The sequence below is a fragment of the Struthio camelus genome, chromosome 7, assembly GCF_040807025.1.
Source record: "Struthio camelus isolate bStrCam1 chromosome 7, bStrCam1.hap1, whole genome shotgun sequence".
Classification (NCBI taxonomy): Eukaryota; Metazoa; Chordata; class Aves; order Struthioniformes; family Struthionidae; genus Struthio; species Struthio camelus.
The window spans coordinates 19,664,917-19,679,737 of NC_090948.1; the positions used below are offsets into that span (position 1 = coordinate 19,664,917).

General features: G+C 36.9%; 1 protein-coding gene across 1 annotated transcript in view; it reads left to right on the forward strand.

Moving 5' to 3' along the window:
- The window catches only part of PLCE1 (phospholipase C epsilon 1), a 167,797-nt gene that overhangs the window by 98,342 nt on the left and 54,634 nt on the right, over nt 1-14,821 (forward strand). Inside the window, exon 4 of the mRNA XM_068950063.1 lies at nt 9,867-10,183. Within this exon, the coding sequence (XP_068806164.1) occupies nt 9,867-10,183 (317 nt within the window). The remainder of the gene's footprint in view (nt 1-9,866; nt 10,184-14,821) is intronic.

A 14,821-nucleotide genomic window follows, 5' to 3' on the forward strand; every position in this document is an offset into this window, starting at 1 on the left:
GTGTCCTGGTGGACGACAAGTTGACCGTGAGCCCAGGGCCAATGGTATCCTGGGGTGCATTAGGCAGAGTGTAGCCAGCAGGTGGAGGGAGGTGATCCTCCCCCTCTACACAGCCCTGCTGAGGCCGCATCTGGAGTACTGTGTCCAGTTCTGGGCTCCCCAGTACAAGAGAGATGTGGCACTACTGGAGAGAGTTCAGCGGAGGACTACAAAGATGATGAGGGGGACTGGAGCATCTCTCGTATGAAGAAAGGCTGAGAGAGCTGGGCCTGTTTAGCCTGGAGAAGAGAAGACTGAGAGGCGATCTCATCAATGTGTATATGTGAAGGGAGGGTGTCAAGAGGATGGGGCCAGACTCTTCTCCGTGGTGCCCAGCCACCCACCTACCACTTCAAATGGCAGCCCTCTGAGCCAGAATGAGATTTTTAAATGGAAGAAGAGTTGAGGTTAGCATGGAAAAAGTGCTTGGAAGAGAAAGAGGTCACCCTCATAAGTAGCCTGGAGAGAAAGTGACAACAAAGCCATTGCCACAGTAATAGTTAGGTAAGTATATACTGCCATCTTTACTGTCATTGCACAGGGTGAAATTGCAGTATAATTGGAAAGATTTAGATGTTAGTGCCCAACAAAATTGTTTTCTTAAGACTGTTTGGTGCAAAGAGATGGCTTTATATTTAACATCCATTGGAAGTTTTAAAATTCCCATGATTCCTTCTTCCTTCCCACTCTTGGCTGTCCTGTTGATCCAAACTAGATGTCAAGTTTTTGTGTATGTGCATAAAGTCTTTCAACATAAAACTCATGTCCCATTTTTATTAAGTTTTAAGTGAAAGTTGCAGGGTATTTATTTGTTGAAACATTAACATTTAGCAAAACATGAACATTCAGTATATATTGTTTGTCTTTGTAACCCATCACACTGAAATTGTTACAGAGTTACCTTGTTATTAGCATTCAAATACTGCCCCAGACAGCACGGATTGTGAGTTCCGCAGCACATGTTGAAAGAAAACAGCTCTTTCAGACAGGAATATGTGACCTCCTGGTATTTTCTGTTGATAGTGTGATGCAAGACTGAGAAATTAGGAACCAGTTGAAACTGTTAGCAAGCCCTTTCCTGTTGTTCAGCGTCTTGTTCCTCTGCTGTCTGCTGGTTGGCATTGCTTGAGAATTTTTCAGAGAGGAAGAACTCAAACTTCCATCAATTGCTGCTGAAGCTTACTGTCCCTTGCCATTCTTTGATATGCTGTCAGGATATGATCCCCTTTGCATAAACAGATGTAATTCCTCAACTGGCTTGAAGAATTTGGTCTTTCTTTAAGTTGGGAATGTACAATATGTTAACATTGTTGGTGGGTCTGTTGGCCTAAAATGAAGTTAAAATTGTACCCTTTGTCTGGTGAGGGATTTAAGTTCTCTTATTCTTCATCTAGCACTCAAAGCTCCTTCAAAAATATTTATTTATTTCAAGTTAGTGAAATCTGAAATCTTTGCCACAGTAGGATTCTGGTCTGAGAACCTGGCTAGAGGTTGCTTTTGAATAGATAGAATTGAACTGAAGGTGTATCAACTTGTAGGTTGTCATGGCATTGAATTTAAAAGAGGGATTCTTTCTTTTTTCCATGGGCAAAAAACAGTGCAGTGTCCTGTATGCGTGGCAGGATATTTCATCACAGCTGAACTGAGGTAGACACTCAAGCATAGGAAGGGACTTTCAACCAGCAGGGAAGTGCCCTACAGTGATCTCCTTTGTGTCACGGATGGCAGTCTTGGGTGCACGTGATATGAGTACGTGGACTACCAAAGACATAAAGGGGTATTAGGAGATGGAAAGAGCCAACAAAGAAGAAAATATGAGAATACATTGGTATATTTAAGATGTAAAGATGAAAGAGCAAGACTCAAGAGCAGAAGGAACATCTGAACGGTTTGGATGGTTTTTGACCCGTTACCTTCAAGGCTTCAGCCACCTGCTCTTACGTTAGCTCAGGCTTCATCTGGGTGCCACAGGCTCATCGTAATGATAGATGTTCAGGAGTCATGTGGACAGTGCACCATTCTGTGACGTGAAATGGGTGAATGTATCCCATTCATGTTGTTCTCCTGAGGCCATTTGTATCAGCAGAATAGATACACATCGGCAGAATAGATTCCTACATAATGGTTTGTTAATTTCAAGTTAATATAGTGATAAAGCCTTCAGGTTGGCTTTCTTTAATCCAACTTTAAAATTTGAGTTAAGGTTTCTCTGTGCATGGGTTTTACCCTGTAAGAGTGTTTATGCACACCTTTTATGGTTGAAGAAAATGTCTGTTTTCTTTGACCTGTTCAGATCCTAATATGTAGGTCATTTGTTTAGTCAGATTTGTTTTAAGTCAGACGTGATATAGGCAGCTGATCTCTCTTGCTATAGAATTCTTTTCAGTTTTTGTCAGGATTTTGTTTGATGACATAATTGCAAAAGATGTAAGAAGAGAGCACAGTTCAGAGTCTGGTTTTCAAAACCGAATCCTTTGCCATTTCCTAAAGCAAGCAATGATATTAGCAATAAATATTTGTTTGTAATTTAATGTCATGGTTACAAGCACTCTGTATTTTTCTGTCTGCTAAAATACGCTATGCTGGTCAGTTTATGAGTCAATATTTTGTGGGCTGTAATTGTAATTTAATTCAGTTATACCTCAGCATGATTGCTGCCTTTTGTCAAATCCTCTCCAGAGGTTTCATAACTCTATTCAACAATAAAATCTTAGCCTCAATAGAGATATGTGCTTTATATTTCCTAACAGTTTATTTCCAGCAACATTCTGTGTTCTAGAGGTGATTTCTACTTTTGTCTTTTTCCCTATCTGCTGTAGGAGCTCATGCCCTTTTCACCTGGTCTGTTGTGATCACTCCCTGCTGCTGTACTAGAGCAAAACACCTTCTTCTCCTGTTTTCTTATTACCATGACAAAATTAAACTCAGTGCGGATATTCTCAGACTAGCTGTGAAGTTTGCTGTTTCTATTCCAAACCTGAAAAACTCTTGTAAGCCCGTAGTGTGTCTGTAATATTACTTAGTCTAAAAAAAGATATTATTTCTTTCTACAGACCCTGCTTAAATTCGTTTTCTTTCCTTCAAATCCTAATCTGGGAATCTCCCTTTGCTCAGAGTATCATCTGCTTACTGATTCGCGGGTCAGACTGAACTCCTGTTTCAGAGCTCCCCTTCTAATAATTTATAATGCATGCTGATATACAGTTTTAAAAGGTAACTCAGATGGCTAGATTTAGGGATATGGAGAAAGAACATGTTGGTCTTCTGATTCTTTGATTACTTTAGTAATAAGTAAGTTTGAAGAAGAAACAGGATCTATCAATTTCAGTTGTTTCTACAGTGAAATTAAACTTGAACTTGATCGTGTTATTCTGTGGCAAGCTTCCAACTGAGTTTAATATCCTTTAATAGTGGAGCGAGTTGTTCTCAGTCAAAATCGATAATGGGGAACTCATGTTATTAAAAGAGAGGGTGATGTTTTTAATTATACAGAAGAGGAACAGGAAATTAACATAAAGCTTATAGGTTTGGCTGTTAAGGCACTGAAATATGTCACATCCGAGGGACAGGAAAAAAATGCGATGCTGGTTGTGCTGATCTCTATCCAAAGTTCATGCTCTCACATTACATATACAAGTCTTTTCTTTTGGGAGGTTTTGATTGTTTCTTCCTTTATGAAGAGCATACTTTTGTATCATCTCCACTGACGGTTTTTCACCTTTGGCTTTTTCAATTTTGCCCTGATCTGCTTTTATTTTTTCATTGTAATCAAAATGCATGTGTTAAAGCATATAAACAGTTTGGATGATGTCTGTAGCATTGCTTGTTTAAAAGGCTTTTATTATGATGTTCCATTTATTACAACATGTTAGTTATGACATAGGAATTGGTTTTTTTAATGAAGCTGATGTTTAAGATTACGTTACCTCTTAATGCCACCTGTGGAAAATAATCCTCCAAGGATTTTGTATAATTTCAGTCACAGCCATATGAGTTCATGGAAGCAAAGTCTGTTATTAAAAAGGCAACTGAGTGTATCAATTACAAGGTGTTGTGGAAGGTTGATTACTTTTTTTTTTAAACCTATTGAAATATTTTTTTTGCTTTAGAAAACAGTTTGTCCTAATCACAGGATCTTCCCCCAGCAGCCTTAAAGAGAGTGAGCACTTTTAAGAGAATGTAAATTTCACGTTGTTTTATTGTTTTCAAATTGTAATTATTGAATATAGAGAGAAAATACTTTTTTTCCCAAAGTAAGTTTAGAAAGAAAAGGAACCTAGATAATAAAGCTAAGACACAAGTCCTATAATCTTGTTTGAAAATTCATCTACCTTCTTGAAAATCAATTTTCATCTTTCTGACAGGTTTATTCTTTTCAAATTATACTCTAAAAACAGAATGTTTTTTCTCTGGGCATACTCTCTCATGACTATGCACAGCAAATTTCTACAAATATCAAATTAAGAGTTGTTGTATTTGAGTTTGGATGAAAACAGTTCTGTACCAAGGTGTATCCTTTGTCAGTTTTCACGTGGAAAGTGATGTGATTTTGTCCAAGTACAAATTGCAAGGTTGGATACTGTACTTTTAAGCAGGATTAGCACTTTTGACATTGGTGTGATTACAGTAAGGGCTGTATTTATTTTCCTTCTGTTTTTGTACAAATTCCACTTACCTAGAAAAAGTATTGCTCACAACCAGTCCTGGGTTTTTGCTTCTAGAAAACTGATGGCAGTAGCCCAACATATATGACGTATTACACAGTAGTAAGTTGTCTATGTGCATGATGAAATAAAATTTCATAACCAGTTTTTAATTTTAGCTTTGCCAGTAGTACAGTAAATTACCAGATAATGTGCTTTTATTTTTAGGAAGTATTACATGTGTCTTACAAATATTATATTTAGTAGAACATACAAATGTGGAAAAATTTTACAAATGATTACAGATAATTAACACTAGCATTGTACTGGTATTTTTCGTGTTTTTATTTATCAAAATATCTTTGCATTTTTCCTTAAAGCGAATTCCTTAAACTCCCTGCTTATTAATATATCAGCACAAATCTAATAAGACTTCAATACTAGAAAAAATGTCAGTGAAAATCTCTAGGTTTTCAAGATTTAAAACTTCTATGTGCACGCCCGTAAACCCCCCTCACCCCACACACTTCAGTATGTCTTTTGTTAAGCTTGTACATGTACAAGAGGTATGGAAATTCTAAGTATTGTTGTAAGAAAGGTTGAGTTAATCTCAAGGTAATCTGTTGGTAGAAGAGCTCCTTATTAACTTCTTGCAGAAGGTTTTAAATCAAAACCAATCATTGAATGAGTGAATGTTTTTCCGGAATTTATGACAAGCCTAGGCTGAAGAATATCCTAAATCAGACATTTTGTATTTTTCTCACATTCTTAAATAGATTATTCTTTTGGTAGAAAAGAAAGGATGATATGTTTTTGTTCCCATGCATATCAGCTGAGATTAAGTCTACTCATAGGTCTGAAGCTTTGCAGAGAGGTTATCTTGGGTTGATTAACAGAAGCAATGCTTGCTATTTAAAAGATTATTTTAGGTTTTTTATCAAAAGGAGAACAAAACTATCAATTCCAGCACTGAAAAACTTGCAAATGAATAGTCAGAGACCCTCTCATTTTCTTCTAGTAGTTCTAGCAATAACGTGATGTCTTAGAGTGCAAAGAATAACACAATTTACTGCAGCAGCTGCTGATTTTAGTGATGAGATAGGATTGTATCTTACCTTAACTCTAAAAACAAAATCCACTCTGATTTTGGCCTGAAAGTAGCTCCATTTGGTAAGTTACTCTGAAGAACTGGTCTTTTTGTGAAGCACAGAAAGATAGGATCTATTTCCTGAAGAACATAAACTGACAAACAACACAAAGCTAGAGACCTTATGGATGAGACTACTTAGGAAGCTTTATAGAAGAAACAGCAGACAGAGGGGTGCGGATCAGTTCCTGACATGAATAAACGGTAGGAGTCTTAGGCAGAAGAGACAAGGAAATAGTCCAGAAAAAGGACTAAGTTAGTAAAGGCAATTTTAAAAAATGAGAGAGAGAAGAGGAAAAGAGGAGAAGACTTTTGTGCAGAGTGTAAATCATGGAGAGTGGTGAAGTTGAGAATGAGGAACCTGAATTTTCTGTGCTAGAACATTAGGAAAGGTAAAACATCAGAATCTGGAGAGATGAAATGTTTCAACAATCAAGGCATGCAAAGATGTGAATTATGGGTGAAAGATATATTTACAGGTATAGAAACAGCCAATAAAAAGAAGCAACACTTCCACTTCTTCAGCGTTTATATCCACACTTTAGCCATGAGCTAGGAGCCTTTATAATTCTGTTTGGCCTGTGCTCCCCTCCTTGGATATCACCTGCAGTCCTGCTGCAGCAGCTTATTCTGTGGATTGTTATGCTAAAAAGAAATTTTTGTGGTTCTTTCAGTTTAACAAATGCTAATCTGAAATGTGGTTTTTGATTCAGAAAGTTTTATTTATTTTGTATATTCTTTCCAAATCCAGCAAGAAAGGTCGCAGATCTCTTTTAGCCTGTGACTTGAAACACCTTGGCTTAGCTTCTTTATAAAGATTTTCCTCTTGACAGTTTTATTTTTCCGTGAGAATGAAGCTGACTTGTAAAATCTTTGTTATGGATGATGAGGGCCTCTGTCAGGTAGTTGCATTAAGGGCTTCGAAAACAACTGCATTCGCCTTCCACTGGTCTTTATTCAATGGGCAGACAGTATAGTGAAGTGAAGTTCAAATGTATTCCTAGTAGTCTCTGGCAGTCAGCAGATGCACTGTGGAACAACCTTGTTATCTCTACTTGCTTCAGTGTGTTGGACATTGTTCTTATATCTAAGAGACTGTAATAGCGGAGCCTGAAGACTAATCATACTTAAGCAAGGCAGAGTCCATTAGGTTTATGAACAACGTTTGAGCCTGTTGCAAATTCAGTGTCAGTCTTTGCCAGTTCATTCAGGTGTGTAAGCAAAACTGAAATTCTTAGACAAGTGTGGAATGTGGACCTGTCAAAAGTTTGAATGTGGATAATTTTTGTAGTTAGTATTATCGTAACGGAGAAGGCAAAGCCTTCAGAATTCCTTGACCAGTGCCCTTGAATCAGTTTCTCAGAGAAGATATCGTCTTCATCCATATTTTTAACTCTCTTTTGTCAGCAGCTTCTATCTTCTTGACCTGGCACTCTGTAAAGAGCTGTACTTTCCTTTCCTACTATGTTAAAACATAATAATTGAATGATTATAGCTGTAGTTACCAAATGACATTGAATTTGCAAAGTGTTGGTATTTCTGTGGTATTGTGTCACCAGTGCTAATTACTGTCTTATCCCCTGTTTTCCATGACCTCCGGTGGCCAAGCCACATCCTGTGCACTCTGGTCCCGCTATGCTACTGCTTCTGACCTGAAGGTCCCCTCCAGAGCTAGGGTGCTGCTAAGGGCTGAAGCTCGTCAGCAGTTGTAATGCACTGGCTGCCCTCCTGGAGCGTGTCTTCTGGTGCCCTTTCATCTGAAAGGGATCCCAGTTGAATGCTCTAAGACCGTAAGCTAACGCACAGTGAATGGGGACATGTGAGAGATTTGCTTTAAAAGTGCTTTTCTGGTCCAACGTAAAATGCTGATGTAGGTGCACCCTGAACACCCTCTGTTTCAGCAGCGAGGTGCAGCTGGGGCTTGAGACAGGCTGTGTTCTCTGTCCTCTCCCTGCTGACACAGCTCCTCATATTTCACAATGAAGTGCTGTCAATCATGTGGGGTCAGTGAGGCATGTAAATCCTAGGAAGCAAATGGATGGTAGCGGATGTTTCTCGTGTGTTCCATATCCTCTTTTTCCTTTTTTTTTTTTTGGAACTAATACTGGTTGTGATAGTGGCAATTCTGTCTATATATGCAAAGCATTGTGCAAACATATATTAAGCACATCCCTATAATGTAAAATGAATGTTGTATTTCATATTGTTTTCATTTTGGCACATGCTTATGTTTTACTGTCAAGTCAAAAACAGTCCAAATCAGCTTTTGAGAACTTTTTCTTACCAGACCTTGGAACCTTTCAGAAGTGCTCAACACAGATTGCAGTGGAAAACAGAACTGGAATTCCAGTTGGAATTAGAAATTGCAAACAGAACTGTAGGGAAGCCAAAAAGCTCACTGCACTTCACCTATTGCCTAAAACAGGATCAATTTATTGATGTTATGTTATTCTTAACTGATCTTTTCTCTAATCTTTCTTAAAATAGTTTCAGTGATAGAGATTTCTTGACATCTGCAGATAATATGTAGCAGTATTTCACTGTCCTGAAATTTCACGGTTGCAGCTGTTCCCTACTATGTAACCCGAATATTACTTGTTGCAAGTCAAGTCCATAACTTTTTCCTAGCTACTGTAGTTATGGAAAACAGATTATGCCTTTTCTCTTTCAGAAGCCTTTTATATATTTGAAATTTTCTCAACAGCTTCTGTTAACAGTTTCTATTAAAGCCTGTAGGCTTTATTTAGGGCTTCTGTAATTTATGTATTGGCTTTTAATGGAATATATTAAGAAAAGGTAATTATCTGTCTTTTTAACTTCCACTGGTTGATAATAGAGTTTGCATATAATGAATGTAACAAGGGAAACCTCATGAAGCCTATTTTATGTTTGTTATAAGAGAATGAATTGTACTCAGTCATAATTAACTTGTTTTTTCTAGAGAACAGAAAGGATATTTGCCTACCGTATGAAATGAGAATTTATATAAAAAAGATTGAAGTGAAAGATAGGTCTAGAGTGTGACTCCATTATGTGTACAAAAAAACTCCAAAGATAATTTATGAAGCAACATATGTATGTGTATGCATATATGTGTGTATATATGTATGCATATGTATATATACACATATATATGTATAAAGTCCTTTTTCTGGGAAGGGAGAAGAGTACAAATTGCATCGCTATGACTGTTTATATGTTTAAGTAATTCTTGAAAAATTGTCGTTCACCGTACCCATTCTAAACTTATCTAGTCAGAGACTCATACTCACTATTTTGGAATCATTGTGTTGATATTTCAGGCTTCCCACATGGTCTTACAAAGCTTGGCTGCTTCCTTCTTAGGAAAAGTTTTAATTTTCAAGGGACATCACTGCTAGGATATTACAAAACTACCATGCATCTCTTTTGTAATAAAGGATAAAACATGCATACTTCCAAATATATGCATTTTCTCAGAGGAATGGAAAATGTTTTGTATCTTTGGATGTTTATTTTCAAAATGCAGTGAGCTCAGATGAATCTTATTTTCTAGCAAGAGGAATATGAAGAAAAATGCTGACCACTAGGGTTTTATTTGATCATTTTATGTTCTTTTTTGTGGCAGTAGAGTCCTGATGGCCTGGTCAAGGCCCCAAACCCCTTCGTACCAGGGACTCTACATGGAGACTAAGTAGAGTTAGCACCCTGCCCAAAAGATCATTTTATTCAAGGTTATGACAAGACTGGTGGTTGAAGCAGGTGTTTGGAAAAGTCAAGAAGCCAGCACGTTTTGGCAGGTAGCTTAATAGTCTCAGAAGCCCCAGTTACCAGCTATATAACTAATACCAGATGTTGATTTATGGACATATACAGAAAGTTCTCAACTAAAAGAATATATTAGATTTTTGAAATATAAAATAATTATGAAATGCTGTACTTCTGTATAAATGAATAAACAGTATAAAAGATCGAAAAATAAATTGTCTTAATTTTGCACAGCCCAGTCCAAGGGTTAAAGGAGAAGCCTAATACAATTTTTATTTGTTTTGTTTTAGAACGTCAAGCGTGTACATCTATGGCTGGTTCCAGTGTCCTTCCCTCCAATGTGGCTGGTATCAGTAAAGAGCTGATTGAATTGCAGCACCTCATTCAGTTCCCGGAGGAGGTTGCCAGCATACTGACTGAGCAGGAGCAGGAACTCTACCGGAAAGTCTTACCCATTGACTACCTCTGCTTTTTAACCAGGGACTTGGGTAACGCTGAATGTCAAAGCAAGCTTCCGAGTATTAAAGCCTCTGTATCTGCCACTATTCTTTCTTCCCAAAATGGTGAACATAATGCCGTAGAAGATCTTGTGACAAGATTTAATGAGGTAAGACAAAACATTTATTTACTTATAATTTATGAGGATTATTACCTATTTGATGCAATTTGCACGTTAAGTTATTTTCTTTATCTCTAAGAACAGAATTTAGCTCTAGGCACAATGATGACTGGGGGACTTAGCTAAATAACTTCCACTGAATTTAATGGGAGTTATGAGACCAGTTTGCTCAGTGAGTTTGGAAAATTGCAGCCTAAGTTTTTCTTGCACGTTGCAAAGTAAACAGGAAGAAGAGAATTACAGACTTGTATTTCTTTATATTTATATTGACAGTAGGGGGTATACTTTCAGTCTTTTTAAATTTTGTTCAGGAGATGAAAGTTTGTTTATTTGCTTTGGATTTTATAGAATAAGCATGATCTTAGCAGTCAGCACAGAAGTATTGCAAACTAGTAGCATTACAGCTAATCTGAACTGTTTATTTATTTATTTAATCACTTTGTGCTTCTTGAATGTTGTTATACAAGAAGTGTCATTTGGCAGGACGTATTTCCATGAGCCAGAGCCTCAGGTTTTTATAAAATTTTCCTTGGTTTTTACTCACGTGATCTCCTGATGAGTTTAATGGAAAATTGATCAAGGAAGGATTGAACAAATTGTAAAAAAAAAAAACCATGAATAAAGAGCTCAGATTTCAGCTGCAGAAAAATGGAACAATTTCTTTCTTCTCCCCCCCTTTTTTTTTTGTGTATGACCCATATACAATATTAACATTTCTCAAATTTATAAAAGTGGAATAAAATGAAGATACTCTTGACTTCGTTTAGTTTATTTTTCAGTGTATTCCTCTTCTTTAATAAGAGGTTATAACTCAATGAGTATCAAAAAGGCAGCATGAAATTAAGTGGATAGATCAGAATATGTATTAACCCCAAGTGAACTTTCTGCTTCCTAGGCAAATAAGAATTAGTGACTGAGTATTTAGTATGTGTCGGAGTGTTTCTGTGTCTTGCATGTTATTGAGGTACAGGAACGAAAATACCGTGAACTACACTGCAACTGCATTGGCTTCTCTCACTTAATTCTATTATGGGAGCATATATAAAAATTGCCACTAAAAATTGAAATCTAATTTTTGGATAGAGCCTTAAAATCATTTAAATTAGCTCTAGTTACTGTACTTTAGAAAATATTGGTCTCATTTCCCATTGTATCTGGTGTTTAGCCAGAGAGGAACACGGCTTCTGATCCAGCTAGAACCAGGAGCGTTCCTCCTTCCTGCGGCGTTTCTACTATGATGGTCACCATAGTGCAGGCAGGGGGAAAAAGGTGAAGTGGTCAAGCTCTCGTATGATCTGCTGAGGCACAGGACCAGAGCAGTTTGTTGGGATATTTTGCAGTTAGCTGTACAAATTTGGTGGACCTTCATGTGCTCTAACACTCTGAATGTAAGACTGAAGAGTAAATAGCCGTGAAAATGTCTTAATGACTTGAGATTATCGCATATGAAAGTGAAGCTTAACTTTAAAGTTGTCTCTTGGTAGAATATTCTTTTTTAACATGTGATTTGCAGTTTTTGTAGTCTAACATTACTCATTTTATAATGCCATAGGATCATTTTTCATATAATTTAAATCAATTCCTTCATATCTGGTGCATATATTACATAATCTATAGCGCAGTATATTATTCTAAGTATAATTCAGATTTTTCTTTGTTTTGCGTAAATGTTATGTGTTTAAATGGAGTTGTTATACCATATTTGCTGCTGGTAATAAATCAGTGTCTTGCTATCTGCTTTATCTTATGGTGGAATATATGGCCAATCACAAGTGTGGACTTTCTAAATGTCTTTGTTTATAAATGGCAAGAAAATTCTTGTGCAGAGAGTCATGCTTTTGTTGGCAAAAGTCAGTGAGCGCTTGCTGATTTTTTGGCATTGCTTATAGAAATACTGAAGTGTATTTATATTGTGGGAGCCAGAATGAATTTCAAAATGACAGCTTCTGATACGTAATGGGAGAAAATTATTTCATGCTGTTGTTCTTTTCAATGAGCAATTATAGTATATAGAATATTTTTCATATAGCAATCTGCTTTTTAATTATTTTTCTGACGCATATAACTGGGGACACCTGTCTATAACACTTGCTTAGTGACAGTCAGTAATTGCTGTTTTGTGACACAAAGGAACTTAAGTGTTTTTTAGTGGACCCAAGACCGACTTTTTAGGGAAGCTTAGATTGAATGATTGCAAGAGTATTAATTAAATAAATTAACAGTTTAAAATAATGAAGTTTAAAATATCCTTTGAAATATTAGTGGAAAGTAGGGAAAATTTTGGTCTCACTGGGGTAAATTTTACTAGTATTATTTACCGTTTAAATTCCAAGAACACCTAGAAACTGCTTATGACTGAAGTTGCAAACTACCATTGATGGCAGAGTGCAAGGTCAAGCAATGAGTACTGGGAACCATCACTTAGTTCCCTTATACATAAAATATGTTTGCTATTACAACACTATTGTTTTCTAGATGTAAATTATTTAAATAGTGTCATTGGTGAGGTGCACAGAACACAGTATAAATATTTTCGACTCACTTTTATTTGTTTAACCAACAGTAATTAGAAAGGTTTAACGTTGGTTAATATGATGACAATGTTTAGACCTCAATGGGGACTAAAAGGTATGGGAAAAAGAGTTACAAGGGAGAAAGAGTTTATGGTGGTTGGTCTCCTTAAGATGTTTGACACAGAAATGTTCTGTGAAGAATTGTAGAGCAGAATCAGAAATTGTTTGCCCTATTCAGTAAGGATAGTGAGACACTTGAAGGCAATTAACATAGCTGAATGCAGAATAAATAATTGCTGTTACTTTCCCTGTTCTTATCTGTGGAAAAGCATATTAGTGGATGTACTGTCTAAGGCTGGATGAAAGCTATAATGTGCATTTTATTTTGTTGCATTACTGAGGTAAGGAGTTTTGACTTAAATTACTGGAAGTGTTTCAACTACCAGCTTAGTAGTGATCATCCATCAGGGACACTTTCCAAAAAATTCGTTTTCCACAAAAAGGTGGGATGACAGGAGTTGGAGTTCTTGCCCACCGCAGTGTTTCATTACATCTGTAACTTTCTTTAGCATAAATCTTGAGGATTTTGCAAGAATTCTTAAAATTGTGGGATCTGCTAGTATGGCAGCGTAAATGCATTTTTGTCAGATACTCCTGTCCTGAGATCACAGCATGGTGAGCTTGACCAGAGGAGTTCAAAAGTAACAAAAGGCTTTTAAAAAATTTCAGAACCCAAATTAAGAAACATATAGTGAGAAATCTGCACCACAAGTACCTGAATCTATAAGGAGAAAAGTTCTGAGTTAAAATGGTATGTATGAGCCTTTCCCTTGATGAAGGTTGATTAATGCCTGGCTTGCCAAAAGCCTAATCAGTATCTTAGTGCTATCTAACAACACTGCAAAAAGTAAGTATAAATAAGTGGTATAAAACTAATCTGTTGTACCCCTTACCTGATCTCTGGAAAACAGGTACTCTTATTCCTGCTGTAAAGTCAGGGTGACCGATTTTTAAAAATATGCCTGGTTAGGATAGTTCCTTTTTTACAACCTTTGTGGCAAGGTTTCCACAGCTTAATTACATGTTGCCTGAAGAGCCACATAACTTGTTTTCAACCTGCAGCATTATGAACACAGTTGTCACAGTGTCTGCATTGGTTCAGAGTTTCAGTGGGTTAAGTTCTCGTTACTATGAAAGAGGAATAATGCATTTACCTCTGGGAACCGTTTGATTGTAACTGCTTGCCTTGTCCTGTTCTGTGTAGCTTGAATGAGTGCTTTTCCCTTAAATTCATGGCTACAGCAAGAGACTCTCCTGCAGCTGGAGATACCTTTGTTTATCACAGATAGTCAATGAAGCTAAGCACTGAATGGCTTTTTTTCTGGTGTGTAGGGAAAGTAACTAACGGCGTAGAGACTGGAGAGAAATAAGTTACCTGTATTTAATATTCACAAAAGATTGAATTCTAGCACTGTGTATCCTTTTCATGTATACATTTTTTCTTTTCATTATCAATAATTAAAAAAAATGTTTGAAGTACTGTAGAGACACTGAAGATGGGTGGCACACACTGAAGCTACTGTCAAGCACTCCTTGAATAGTAGCACAAGCATGCAACTAGTGAATTATGCTCTTAACTGCTGAGGCTGGAGAACAGGAACTGCCTTGGTTTAGGAAAGCATGCTTATATGACATACAGTTACTGGAGATGATGGAGGCAAAATGTTTCTCTCTCTCTTTTCTTGTCATGGGTTTCCAAGTATCGGTTTATTCCCTACTGTGTTAATGAAGATGGCAGCGAAGACAACAGCTTAACACACAGCAGTTTGTTTCAAAAATATGTTGGGAGAAATGTCAGTCAAGAAGGATTTGTGAAAACACAAAATGGGACCACTTTCAGGGTGGAATACATTCTCTGATAGTATTTTATCTGTATTCTAGAAGTTTTGGGTCATTCCAGCTCTTGAGTCTGTGCAGAAATTCACAGGGAAATAAAATATTCAGTGGGGGGAAAATAAAAATCCTGTCACCTGTTAACGCTGTAGATTGTCTGTGGGATTTGCTCTCTCTGATAGAGCTTGCAGATAGATAAAAGTTCATATGACATACAGCC